The sequence below is a fragment of the Chaetura pelagica genome, unplaced genomic scaffold, assembly GCF_000747805.2.
Source record: "Chaetura pelagica isolate M959 unplaced genomic scaffold, ChaPel_1.0 scaffold356, whole genome shotgun sequence".
In the NCBI taxonomy this organism is placed as follows: domain Eukaryota; kingdom Metazoa; phylum Chordata; class Aves; order Apodiformes; family Apodidae; genus Chaetura; species Chaetura pelagica.
Window position 1 is genome coordinate 10,193,193 of NW_009953964.1, and position 14,332 is coordinate 10,207,524.

Here is a 14,332-nt window from a genome sequence, read left to right on the forward strand (position 1 = left end):
ACTGCAAAGGCTAAGCCTTGCACCTTGTGGTACTTTCCTGTCCTTACTCAACTATTCTCACCATCCTTTAGCAAGGACATGCACACCTGCTGCAGCAGGCAGGTCTTCTCAGCCAGGGACAGGCAACATGTTCTGCTCAGCATCCCTGCAACTCTCCCCCAAGAGAGGGCTTGGCAGGGCTTACAGCAGCCTCCCCAGACAAGCTCTCTCTGCTCAGGGGAGCCAACTCCAGCCCCTTCTCCCTCTCTCACTGATGCGAACATTCCAGTCCCTAAGTGGCCCAGAGGGTGAGGGCCAGGAGAAATGGCCCCTGTTCTGGGCCCGTTAGTTTCACAGCCATAATTTCTCCAGTGAGACTCTGAAGGGAACCAGCCCCTCCAGGTTTTCAGTTTCAATTATCAGTATCTTTGTTTGGGTGTGGTTTTGTGTTTAGAGGTGGACCCAAACTGAGCCCCTCCAAAAAGGGACACGTGCCACAGCTTGGGCCCATCTCTAGTGCGGTATCTTTTATTTGTAGATCATATTTTACTTTACAGCTGTCACATTGTTATCAGCACCAGAATATGCATAATCCTACTGCCAGTCACTATTGCATATGTTCCTAAATGTATCCCAGAAATGAATGCAACACTCCAGTGTCTCTTTCCACATTTAAGATGCTTCTCAGACTGATAATGTGCACAGGTTTTAATCCTTTTGTCCTTCTTGGTTTGAGTGTGTTGTTTTTATTAAGCGACAGTGTCGGGTTTAGTGTTTGTTTGTGTCTTACTAAGAAATCTAGAGCACAGTGGACTTTATTTGTAACTAAATTGTCTCTGTTCAGCTGCCAAGGGGACTGTGGCAGTTCCACGGGGATGGGAGGCAGAAGTGCAGTGCAGATGTGCAGCCAGGAGGAAGTCAGCCAGAAGTGAGAAATGGGTCTTCCCCTTCTTCCCAGGTGGGACTCTGGGCTGGGGGAGAGGCAGCACCACAGGGTACTGGGCAGTGGGTTAGGTTTTGGCTGTGGGGAAGCTGGGCCTGTATAAAGCTGGGCAGATGTGGAGAAGGGGATTTCACAGATGTCTCCTTCAGGGGGGCTTTTTCTAAAATGGGATATCAGCTAATGCACTACGGAGGCAGACCCTGTGCTGCAATGCCCAGGCCTGAGGAAGGGCTCTGCTCAGGCTCAGTGCTTGGCTCAGACCCCAGGATCAGCATGGCCAGTTCACAGTGCAAACCCCAGGATGTCCCACATGGACAGGAGAGCCTGGAGACAGTTTGGCTGTGCTCTCACTTGGAGACCATGAAGGTTGCCTACTGGCAGCTCTCAGTAGCCTTTTGGCAGCCTTTGCCCTGGGTGGTTGCACAGGCAGAGAGCAACCAGAGCAGCTGCAGGTCCTCACAGGGCAGCTCTTGCGCTGGGAACAGGTCCTTCCTGCAGCATATCCCAGCCCTGCTGGGATACTAAGGAGTCAGGGCTGACTGCAGTGGTTAAGGCACCATGTTGTCTGCAGGACTTGCACAGGGCAGGCCAGATATTGTTAAAAAATCAGATTTCCAGGGTCAGTACATGGGTAGCTGGGCTCACAGTATCATTCCTGTGTTTCAGCCAGATGGCTGAAGCCTCTGGGGCATGCCAAGATGGATCCTGTTGAATTTGGAAAAGGCAGGTGAACTGCTCCAGCAGCACTTTGGAGATGACTTACAGGGGAGGAAGCAGGGAAGACAGCTTGTGCTGGGAGACCTGCAGTATCCCATCACTCCTGTCCTTTCCTCCTTCATGGATTGCACCAGACCTGCAAAGCTGACCCAAAGCTTGCCCTCTGCCCTCTCCCACTCCTGCTGTGCTGGCCTGCTGGCACCATGCTGTTATTCTGCAGCATCTCTGAACAGAAGCAGCACCTGCCTCCCTGCTGTCTGTCAGAAACCACCCTGAAGGCAGAAGAAAAAACAGAGTTCAGATGAAGGTACCAAAGAGTTAACATTTTCCTAGGTTTACAGATGTATTTTAGGATTTGTACTATGTCACATCTATAGCCATGAGATATTATTTTTATGCCGTAAACTTTTACAAATATGTTTTTAAAGAAAGAGTTTAAAAAAAATAAAGGTGTTTTTCTTTTTGCAAAGTTTCACCTCTTCCTCTGTTTGCCTGGTTTTTGTTGCTCCTGCATAGATGGGGCTGGGAATACAGCTTAACCATGTGGTGGGTGAAGGCTAAGCACGTTAATACGCTCTGCGTGACCCCAGGGAAAGCCAAGCTGGGAGCCAGGCAGAGAGAAGCACAGCAAGAAAACAGCTGAGCCCAGAGACATGGTAAGGAAAAGGGGCTCTGGTCACTGGCCAGCTTGTGGGTGGTGTTGAACTGGGAGGTGGTAGGTAAGAGGAAGGATGCAAGGAACAGTTCCCATCTCTATCTCCAGTACCTGAGGTTTGGGCCAGTGGCCACAAACAAGGCTCCTTGGGAACGTCACTGGGTCTGTGCTCAGATCAGGGTAGGGATGAGGGTGCTGGGCTGAAGGAGATGGGAGACAGCACAAGGTTGTTGATTTTTCCATATAGTTTAATAGCTCAGGGCAGTGGGAGAGACTGAAGATTATAGCAATGGGGCAGGGCACCTACAGGAGCCACACTAGGGTGCACAGGGGTCCCCATGTCCAGCTCTGCTCTAAGCTGGGGTCTCCTCCCCTCCCTCTGGGATCAGAAATTCCCTGATACCTTTTAAAGATGCAACCCCAAAATCCTGCCTCCCCATCTTAACATTCCACTGGGTCCCCCTGCTTTCTTCCTGTTCCCTCACCTTTCTCCAGTCACCTGTCCAGAAGTGCTGGGGTCCTCCAGCCCCATGACAGTCAGGCACCTCCTGAGTCGAGCCCAAAACTTTCTCCTCCCTCTGGCTCCAAGGAAGCTGCTCCTCCTGAAAACCACCCCAGGCTGCTGAATGGAGCTGTTTGCAGCCAGCTCTGAGCCACATGCTTGGAAAGCCAAGGGTTGCTGCAAAGAGGGGATTTTGAACTGAGGTTCAAATGTATCAACGTTGACCCTGTTTTCAGGCTGCATGATGCAGCCTCGGTGCAAATCCTTGCTGACCACAGTAGTGCTTCTCTCAGCTCCTGGAAACCCCTGGTGTACCCAAGGGCTCAAGACACCAGCTGCAGCAAGAGACAGGTCCAAGTCCCAGCAAGGCTCCTCTCTCCAGCACGGCCTGTCCTGGGCTCCTGTCTTTGCTCAGTTTGCAGAGAGGAGGTTTGCAGGGTCCTTGGCCAACTCAGGCTGATGTTCCCCAGATATGCTCTGAATCACCTGGCATGGCTCAGCCATGACAGGCAGACACGGCATTTTATTCCAGGAGCTGAATCAGCAGAGGAAAAATCACCTTGGCTCCAGAGAGACTGCAGTAAGGGCTTGGGGAGGCAAGGAGGAGGAATTGGTAGACCTCATCTCTGAACCCAACAGGCTCCCACTGCCCAATCCTGGGGTTTAAGTGACTCAAAGAAAGGTTGCAGTTCCTCTAAGCACCCCTATCCCTTGCTCAGAGCTGTTCAAGCACGCAAGCCCAGCAGCACTCCTGTAGCTGAGCTTGCAACCACAGGATTTGGGATGCAGCCTGCAGGCAGGAGAGATGGCCACCAATGGGAGAGGAACCTCAGCAGGCAGCTGGTTCTACTGAGCATCCCCAAGTGTATCCAGCCCAGCCTGGGAACCTGTGTGTACAGGCTGTGGACACTGCCATGAGAGACACTCTGCAAGATGCCTCCTCAAAAGAGAAGAAGGGAGGCTGAGATACTGTTTCCCTTCTTTGTATTAAACCTGCCTGGTTTAATACTTGTTCACATTGGTGAGTCAGTTCTCTCTGAGCTGGCATTTGTTCCTGGAAAAAAAAAAAAAAAAAAAAAAAAAAAAAAAAAGAAGAAGGAGGGAAACAAACATCCTTTAAAAAGCCCCTTTGGCTCAAAAGGAGGAAAGAATAATCAGGCAGACATCTCCTGTGGCCCAGCCACTTGACAGCACCCCAGGTCTGGGTGGGAGCCCCCCCAGCACATCACACTGCCTCTCCTACATGTTCATCTTCCCCACATCCTGCCAGGAAAAACTGCTGAGAGGAAATCTTCTCCAGCCAAAAGCTGCCTTTCCTTCTCTCTGGACTCCCTCATACTCTCCAGCCATCCTTCTGGCCAAAACCAAGACTCCCTCCATGTTCCCATGACTTTTAGTCATCTCCAGCAAAGTCAGTCGTGCTCTCATCTCTTGGCCCCAAGACCTGGTCTTGCTGGTACCTTGCTGATTGTCCCCTTCAGAGAAGCCAGTTCCCCTCCTGTTTGTGGAGACCCTCTGCCTGGCACCTTTGCATTGCACGTGCAGATTCAACAGCCGTTTGTGCAGGCGTTTTGGAAGAGCCCATCTCTTCCTGCGGAAACAAACATCCTTTAAAAAGCCCCTTTGGCTCAAAAGGAGGAAAGAATAATCAGGCAGACATCTCCTGTGGCCCAGCCACTTGACAGCACCCCAGGTCTGGGTGGGAGCCCCCCCAGCACATCACACTGCCTCTCCTACATGTTCATCTTCCCCACATCCTGCCAGGAAAAACTGCTGAGAGGAAATCTTCTCCAGCCAAAAGCTGCCTTTCCTTCTCTCTGGACTCCCTCATACTCTCCAGCCATCCTTCTGGCCAAAACCAAGACTCCCTCCATGTTCCCATGACTTTTAGTCATCTCCAGCAAAGTCAGTCGTGCTCTCATCTCTTGGCCCCAAGACCTGGTCTTGCTGGTACCTTGCTGATTATCCCCTTCAGAGAAGCCAGTTCCCCTCCTGTTTGTGGAGACCCTCTGCCTGGCACCTTTGCATTGCACGTGCAGATTCAACAGCCGTTTATGCAGGCGTTTTGGAAGAGCCCATCTCTTCCTGCCCAGGTTTGGCAGCCAGCATCCCTGCCAGCTCCTTGCTGGTGGGGCTGCAGCTGGGTCCAGCTAAGCCAGAGCCTTCCCACTTGCCCCAGGCTGGACCTTCCCCACCGTGCTTCCCAGAGGGTGGCTGTAACTTCCCACCCCAGAGCTGCCCTGAACCGCCATGAACTTCTGCTGCAGCCTGAGGTTACCCAGAGCAGAGAGCCGGGGGCTCCCTGTGCCTGAGCTGCAAACACCTTGCTGACAGGAGTGTCCCCAGCAGAGCTGTTCTGCTTGAGGCCCTCACCCCTGCCTTGGGAGAGGAGCAGTCCCGGGGAGGGTTCACCAGGTGCCTAATTACTGCTCCCAGGTGCCTGCCACGCTGTCAATTAGAAAACAGCTTGGAAAGGCCTCCCCAGGAGCAGGTGCCTGATGGCGAGAGGGTTGCTGTGAGCCTTCGGTGGCAGGTCCTGGGGGAGGAGGAGCCCCGGGGTCCCTGCGTGTCCCCCAGCCCAGCTGGGGACAGGGAAGGCTTCGCAGGCCGGACCGAACGTGTCTCCCTGCTGGGAAGGACAGCGCGGGTGAGTTTACAGCTGGTGGATCAGCCCTGGGGCTGGAGTGGGGCTGCAGGGAGATCCTGCCTGGCCCCAGAACCCCTCTCAGCACCAGGGCTCACACTCTTGGTTAAAACAACCTCATTTGTCACCTTCGCGGGCCTTTTCCCCCCCTGGGAGCTGCCCCGGGCTGAGCCGCCTCTGCGGGCCTGGGGGGTGCCGGCTGTTTGCCCGTGTGGGCCCCGGGACCTGCCCCAGCAACAGCCACCGAGGTAAAGCCCATCCTGCTGAGGTAAAGGGGGAGTCCCTGCTGCCAGCAGGTCCCAGCCTGGCTCTTTGTGACCCCAAGCAAGTGTGCAGCAGTTTCTGGGGGTCTGGGTGGAAGCAGCCAGGGCAGATGGGGGTTGTTCTGAGCTCCCAGCCCATGCAGGGGCATCGGAACTAGATGATCTTTAAGGTCCCTTCCAACCCCAACCATTTTATGGTGCAGTTGCCCCTGACGGTCCTGGGGAGCAGTCTGGGGGCTGAACCCCTCTCTGAGGCAGGGTCTGTGGCGGGAGGGTGGCCCTGCAGCAGGGCACGTGCACGGGCCCCCCTCTGCCGGGGGGGTTTGTCACCCATGACGTCTCAAAGCCTTGCGCCTTGTGTTTTTTTCCCCCCCCCTTCCATTTCAAAAACAAACAAACCAAAAAAAAAAGGGAATTTCTTAACTTGTGGTCAACTCGGAAAGGAGAAGCTCCTGCTGAGGGAAGCGCTGGGGACAGTGCCCACGGGGAGAGGCGCCTGCTGCTCGAGACAATCCTTCGGTCGCGTCCCTGCTCCACGCTGGGGTCACCACAGTCCCCGGGGACATGGGTCCTGCTCTCCTCCTGCTGCTCACTGCAGCTGGTGTCTGGCAAGGTAGGTCCACTGCCCCCTACCCCAAAGCCCCACAGTGTCACCCTGAGGTGGGTTTGGAACGTGGGATGGGGTTTCTTGGGATTGTCAAATGTCAGTGCTCTCTTCCTCCTTGAGCAGGGAGGGGTGCTAGCCTTGGTGGTGCAGGGAATGGGGTAATGCTCAAGTTGGACTAATGGGCACTTGGTTCCTGGTGGTGGAGAGTGAAGCTGGGCTTCCCGTAGTGTCTGCCAGAAGCCTTCTGTGGGCTGGGCTGGTCCCAGCTTCTGGAAGTTGCTTCATGAGGCAGCTGGTGCTACTGTGGGCAGGTTTGAGGTGCCTCAGCATGGGCAGACAGCAGGCAAGAGGGTGTGTCTCCTCCATGGCACAGCAGGGAGGAGACACCAACTTGGCTTTTAGTGCAGATTTGGCTGTAGCAGCTTTTTGAAGATCATCCAGAACTGGCTGTCATTACAGAGGGATGACAGTGGTGGAAAGAGGGTGTGTTGCTAGTCTGTGTTGGCTCTGGAGCCAGTGGTGCTGGGGTCTTGCTCTCTTGGCTGCCTGCAGCACTGCCAGGATAAGGCCAAGGGTATGGAAAGGTGCATGTAGCATAGGAAGAGCCTTGACAGTAGGGAGATAGGAAAAGGAAACTTCCCAGTCTTTTGGTGTGGGCAGGAGCTAGGAGGAAGGAGAGGTTCAGCAAGGGAAGCTGTCTCTGAAATAACTCTTTACCCAAATGGGGCAAAAACTGGAGACACTTGGCCTGCAGGTGACAGAGAAGGTTGGTTGCCTGGCTGCAGAAGTCTAAGGGTTGCTGTTTTCTGATGGTGCTGGCATATGCAACAACTGTTAAACCTTGTGATGGAAACAGAACTCAGGGAGCCAAGGAGGGAAAGGTTGAATGCACCTGGTTTTTGAGGCTGCAGAAATGGCCATGAGTGATAACCCATCAACCTCAAGAAAGAGTCACTAAGCCTGTTTTGAGGTTTGCAACCAGACAGAAACCAGTATTGCTAATCTCACATCTTAAGTGCTTGACAGCCTCTCAGATCTTATGTGACACTTTCTTTCATTATCCTTTTAAGCTTGCTCCCCATGCAAGCAGACTCAGGTGTGAAGTCCCCCCTGGAAGAGGGAAATGTAGTGAGGAAGGAATTCAGCCTGTAGCAGGGAGGGAATGTGTTTCTCTTGAGCCACTGCTGTGTTTGTATTTTCAGCCCTGTTGAACTGCACAGGGTTTTGCTTGAAGTCATCCTGAGCAGGCTTTTCCCAGGTCTTCTATGCTGGGGGCTGGGTTGAAAAGGCTGTAGGGTTTTTAATTTCTTGTGTTGTTTTTTTTTTTAAGTTAATAGAGACTAGGCAGGTCTGATGTAGACTTATAAGAGATTATAATGGTATTTGTCAGGATCTCTCTGAAAATTTCTTGAGGCTCTGGGACATCCCCATCAGGTGCTGTTGGCCACGTCAGTGTGTTAGACATTCATTTGTCTGAGTACCACCACATTTGGCCACCTGCAGCACAAAGCTGAAGCAAGCCAAGGTTGTCCAAACCAATAGCTTCAAGCTGGAGCCAGAACCTGACTTCTCCTACCTCTTGAATTGCAAGTTCATCTTCTGAGAGTATTTAGGGCTGACATGGTATGACCATTGCAATTTGGACTCCTGCTGGGGGAGTGCCAAGATCTGTGTTTTTGGCCATCTTGAGAGTTCTTCCCAAGGTTTCTTCTGTTTTCTTGTAGTGGATGAATCTAAAGCTCTGAGGTGGAAGCCCCAAGGAAGAGATAAGACAAGCACCCTTTTCCCCACCTCCTGCCTCCCCCAGATACTGGAGGTGATTCTGGGAATGGTGTCCCGAAAACCAAGCTTTTTCCCTCCCATCATTGAGGGGGGAGCAAGGGGAACTCGGGATGGTATGGGTACCTCCCAAGGCTAGACCTCAGCCTCATAATCTTCCAGAATGAAGCCAAGGTCCTGATAACTGGCTTCTGTGGTAAGGTCATTGAGCCCCTCTGTCTTACTAGACTTTTATTTCTCCTCCTTCACCATTTCCAAACCCTCAGCAAACTAAAGCAATGTTTTGGCTGGCATGGGAGAGGTAGGGACAGAGCCTGCAGCTGTAACTAGAGGTCATGGTTACACAACCCAAGTGTGGTAAAACCTTTGGCCAGCAGTTACTGGCAGTGCTGCGGAAGCTGCTGGAGAGCAGCAGAGACATCCCTGGGCTTCATGCAAGATTGCACACTGGTCAGCAGGGAGAAAGCCTCCCCCAGCAGCCCTGTTTCCCCATTCTGGAAAAGGACCTGCTGGTCTGACTCATCCCCCAGCACACAGTGTGGATGCTTGGGTGGCCTTTTCACCTGGCATTGTAGGAGACACTACATTTAGTGTCTCCTCCCCATGTATCCTCACTCCACTTTGTGGTGGTTGTGCTGTTGACAGGAGTCTCCAGTGATAGCCTGGAGGCTGCTGGCTTCCTCACCGTTATGGAGAGCACCTGCCCGGGGCCTTTTCTGGCCATAGCATCTCAGGAGTAACTGAACAATGAGGACACAGAGTGACATGGCTCTTGTCTGTCTTGTCTTCCTGCTGTGGCCAAACCAAGGACCAGTTACAACATCATCTTTCCCTCAGTCAGTTTGTATGGAGCTCTAAGCTGAAGAGCTTGCCTATCTCATTAAATGAGGATGTGGAGGGATAGCTAAAGCAGAGAGTAGCTGAGGGAAAAGCATTCAGTGATAAAGAAGTAAAAGCAACAGAAATGTGTCAAGCCCCACTAGAAAACAGCTTGGCAAAAAGAGAGGAATGTTGTGCCTCAGATATGTGGAAAATGTGGCTTTGCAAAGGATTCTGGGTTATGTTTTTTTCCATTCTGGGAATAAATGAGGCTTTTCCTCTTTCCACAGAAAGATAAGAGCATCACAAAAAACAAAACACAACCCCAGGGAGATAAGATGTCAAATATTCCATACTCTGAAGCTCCCTGTCCTCTGCTTCTTCCTGCAGGGCCAGTGAGTTTGATCCAGACCTTTTTTGGGTTTCCCCTGGACAACTTCACGGTTGTCACACACCACAGTGCTCTCCAGGGCCTTGAGCCTGGTAGTTTCAACCCTTTATTGCACAGAGGGAGGCAGCAGCCCAAGACTGTTTTAATGATGCTCTCTGAGCTCTGATGAACAGCTCTGGTGTTACAGAGCTGAGCACAGCTGGTATCCCAGGACACATGTTTGAGCCTAGGACATGGTCTTCCTCACCCAATGGGGTGGGTGAGGATGAGTGCCTGCTTCTGCTGGACATGTTACAGTGTCCAAAGCAGCACCCAGGAACAGCTTTTCTTTAAGCTGTCTTTGCTACCCATGACCATAAGCAGCCTTCCCTTCTCTCATCCCTGCAGCAAAGTCTGTAGCATCTGGCCACTACTCCCCTTTCCTCTGAAGGACATGCAAGTGCAGCTGGACTAATGGTGCCATGATGGGATGCTCTGCCCTATCCCACTTCCTGTTAAGGTCACAGAATCTTAGGGGTTGGAAGGGACCTCAAAAGACCATGTAGTCCAATGCCCCTGCCAGAGCAGGATCTCCTAGAGTAGGTCACACAGGAACACATCCAAGTGGGTTTTTAATGTCTCCAGAGAAAGAGACTTCACAACCTCTATGGACAGCCTGTTCCAGTGCTCTGTCATCCTCACAGTGGAAAAGGTTTTCCTCATGTTTACATGGAACCTCCTATGCTCCAGTGTGCACCTGTTGCCTCTTGTCCTGTCATTGGACATCACTGAGAAGAGCTTGGCTCCATTCTCCTGACACTTGCCCTTTACATATTTGTAAACATTAAAGAGGTTGCCTCTCAGTCTTCTCCAAGTTAAAGAGGCCCAGCTCCCTCAGCCTTTCAGTTATGGGTTTTATGTTTATTTGGATAACAAATCTTTTAACTGAAGAGGTCCTGTGAGTCCAGAGCAGTCAGCTGCAGAGTTTGAGGCATCACAAGACCAAACTCAGCTCTTGTTTTTGCTGCCACCACACAAGAGCAACGCTGCCTGCAATCACCTCCTCTACAAAGAGCAATGAATTGATAAGCTGGGCAGCTACCTTTACACTTCATATTATTTGAACCTGGGTGTGTGTCCCTTTAAGATGTGAGGTTGGGTTAGCAACTGGGAAGGAAAGCAGAAGTGGGAGAACAGCCCTTGAGAGGGGCTGGAGGGGATGCAGAGCCCCCCAAACACAGATAGCCATTTGCAATGTGTTTCCTGTCCTCCCTGAAGGCCTGGCGTGGGGGTGGTGGTACCACTTCTTCCCTAGCCCCACGGCACTGATTCATTTCTCACTTCCCCCCACCCTAAATATAGGTGGTGACTCAAAGAACTCGCTGACACAACAAAACGGGAAAAATATTTCCTTCTGACACAAAGGGCTGGAGCAGGACCTTGGTTCCCCTTTCTTCAGCCAGCAGAGGAGCCGTCCTCGAAGTAGAGATGGCATCAGAAATCCATCTGGCCTGCAGTGCCAGTGTCACCATGGCCTGGTGCTCTCTACATACAACTGCAGTCATGGGCTTTCATGAGCCATTTAGCTTTTCTGTGCCTCAGTTCCCACCCCTCAATATGAATAATGATGGCAACTCACTTACTTCATCATGTATAGATGGTATCTGCAAGGAAAACACTGACTCTGTGTTAAGGTATAAGTAGGTGTCCCTCAAAATCCACTGCCCAGCAACCAGAAATCCAGTCTTCCCAAAAGGCTTTCACTGACCTGCAGAAGTTTTGCAGATCTGTTCTAAGCTCATCACAGCACCAATGCAACAGAGAGCCCCATCCACTGGACTTGGCTTAAACTTCAGCAAATGGTGGTACTGGTTAACCAAGTTCAGCTCCAGCTCTTTCACAAAAGGAAAACTGTTGCAAGAGGTAAAACCCAATGGAAATAATTGGTTTTTTCTGTCCCATGTTCACATGTGAGGTTTTCTGTCTTCCTGGAAATTTATTCCTTGTATTATCAGGCTGTATTGGTCTGGTGGGATGGAGAATGGCTGGAGTGATGCAAGCCAAAAAGCCAGTTTGAACCCCAAGTCCAGCCTCTTCCTGATGCTGAGCTACCTCATGCTTAACAGTGTGAACTCCAACAGAGCATCATTAGGGATCATTTTTGCATTCTCACTGTTTCTCTTTTCCCTTTGTAGGCTTGACATCCCCAGTTATCAGCCCTGATCTCCCTGCTCTGGTTGTCAACACGGGTGATCCAGTCATCTTGTACTGCTCAGGGGAGACCAAGGTCGAATGGGAAAGTCGGAAGGATACATTCAGCAACCACACCAGCAGCACACTCAGCATTCCCAAGGCCACTTACAGAGATACAGGCACCTATAAGTGTGCTTATGTCAACAGCAGTGACAAAGACATTGCAACTGTGCATCTGTTTGTGCGAGGTAATCACAGATTTCCCTCCTCCTTTAGATGCTGGCAGAACTTCCCCTTCCAGAGAGCACAGCCATTACTCAGGTCCTCTCTATGGCTGTGGTGGTGTGTGTGTTTGGGGAAGCAGTGTAGGCTCCTACTGGGACAGTGGCTCACACACAGCCACGTAGGCCCACCTACAATGGGGCCAGTGGCTGCAGCACTGGGATAGAGTGCAGAGCATCTACATATCATGCACAGCTGAATGGCCTGGACCTCTCCCTCTGTTTACCTTGGCTTCCCTTCCAGAAAAAAACCAACAAAACACAACAGGGATGAAAGTCTGATTGGTGTTGTAATGAGCAGTGAGATCTGGAGATCAGAGAACAGTGTTGTCAGATAAGGAAAAGTCACATAAATCACATCCTCATGATGTGACTTGGACCCCAAACATTCTTTTACCCCAGAAGTTTTGGTGTGGTAGCTCCACCATTTGAGTTCACCCCTTCCCTTGTACCAGAGTTACTGTCCTGGACAGGGAAGCTGGTGGTCTGATGAATGAAACTTTGACAAGTTTAATGAGAGATAAGCTTACTTCTCAGTCTTTCTTGCCTGTGTACATCTGTGAGATGATGGCTGTGCTCCCCTCAGACACCTTAGCTGAAATTGGGCTTGTGTGAGGTTTTGGAGGCTGAGTTAGGCAGGCACTGAGCAGGGCTGCCTCAGCATCAGCCTCCCACTGGGCAGCAATGCTGGAGACTTGCCTTTGCTGGAATGTGTTCCTCAGCTTCAATGCATTTTCTGATCCCATTCTCTGGCATATCTTTTCCTCCACAGATCCCAATAATGTTTGGTCTGTCCCAATTTTACGGATCTCTGTGACCAAAGGTGATGATGCTGAATTCCCCTGTCTCATCACGGCCCCCGAGTATGGATCCAGTGTGACTCTGATAATGGATGATGGCTCTAATCTCTCACCTGGGACCAACTATTCTTTCAGTCCTGAGAAAGGAATAACACTTCACAATGTGCAAAGCAAGCAGAAGGGCTATTACCGATGCCAAGCAGTGGTAAATGGAAAAATAGAGAAGTCATCCAAAATAAGACTGCTTGTGAAAGAAGGTAAATGACTGGGGTTGCTGCTGTCCCTGGGGAGACAGCAATAGCTAAGATGGCCATAGTAGATAGCTAAGGAATAGCTCCTTGCCAGTGGTAGGAAAGATCTTCTGAGCTTGCAGTCTTTAAAGGGGATTTAATGGAAGCAAAATTCCATTAGCTTCTGGCAAATTGTCTCCTTCCATGGGTTCACCAGCATTCAAAACTTTGCAGGCACTATCACAGAAGAGAAAATGTCTACTGACCTCCCTGACGTTCTGCAAGTCCTCAGGCCCTGATACTTAGGATATATCCATTACAGAAGGTTCCCCTTCCCTTGCAACTCACAGTGACTTCTGTGCTCTCCCTGAGCTGTACTGCTTCCTACAGGCATGTCCAAAAACAATATTACAATCCCAAGGCTGAGGGTAAAGAAACTGAAGAGAATCTAAAGAAGAAGGTAGCCAGGCCCTGGGGAGTCTCACATGGGGTCATTGGACCAGTTGATGTTGAATCTTTCCCTGCTTGCCTTTGTGTAGGACCTGAGAAGCCTGTGTCAGTGATGATGGACCCTACAGACCATGTGCGGATCGTGGGTGAACCCTTCAAAATCACTTGCAGAGTAATTGCTCCTTCCCACAAGTATGACATCAGATGGGTGACACCAGCCAAGAACGTAAGTTGTGCAGCTTCATGGGGGGACAGGGCTTTCCTGGAAACTGGGAGACACAGGGTGGCAAGAACTGTCCAAGTCACCTGCAGGAAAGCCTCAATCTGCCCAAACTAAGCAGCTATTCAAACAAGATGTTGAAATCTGAATATGGCCATCCTTTCCTTGGGATGTCACAGGGCTGAGAAACACCTGCCCATTGTCAGGATCTTGCTGCCAGAGAGAAGAGTATGTTGTTCCACCCAAGTTCATTGAGCAGGAGCCACAGTATCTACCAAGGCAATGTATCTCCACTCAGCACTGCCAGGGCTTATAAAGCAGCAAACATGTTCAGGACACAGTTCCACAGATAAAAGATATGGGTGAAGAAAGGGAATGCATTTCAAAATCTCTCTTGTGCTGACTTTTAACTGCTAGATAGGTAGATATGGTTTGCTAGAAGTCCTTATTATATCTGATGCCTTTATTCAGGAGTTGAAATACCATACAAGTTATGTTGGATAACACAATGTAAAGCCAACTTGAACTCAGAAGGCTGGCAATGGCAATGACACTGACTGCTGTGGAATATCTGCCCTGAACACCTGGGCTTAATATAATAAATAGACCTCTTAGTCTCCACACAGATGGCTTTCAGTGACAGCAGTTCAGTAGACCAGAACAGGAGGGGGTGGTTACGTTTCTCATAAATATTCTGTTTGATCCTTTGCCCTTCCAAGAAAGTGCCTCATGCTCCCTCCCTGACTGACAGGTCAAGAGTACTAAAAAGCCTGACTTTGGAAATGATAACTATGTCATCAGCAACATCCTGACTGTCCCAGCTGTGACCATGGAAGATAGTGGGAAATACACTTGTATAGCTAATAACTCAGCAGGATTC

The 14,332-nt window shown here is 50.7% G+C and overlaps 1 protein-coding gene across 1 annotated transcript in view; it reads left to right on the forward strand.

The window, feature by feature from the left end:
- Positions 1-6,267: 6,267 nt before the first annotated feature.
- Positions 6,268-14,332, forward strand: part of CSF1R (colony stimulating factor 1 receptor) — a 20,029-nt gene continuing 11,964 nt past the window's right edge. Inside the window, exons 1-5 of the mRNA XM_010002042.1 lie at positions 6,268-6,316; positions 11,474-11,719; positions 12,525-12,809; positions 13,322-13,458; positions 14,204-14,332. Coding sequence (XP_010000344.1) covers positions 6,268-6,316; positions 11,474-11,719; positions 12,525-12,809; positions 13,322-13,458; positions 14,204-14,332 — 846 coding nt within the window. The remainder of the gene's footprint in view (positions 6,317-11,473; positions 11,720-12,524; positions 12,810-13,321; positions 13,459-14,203) is intronic.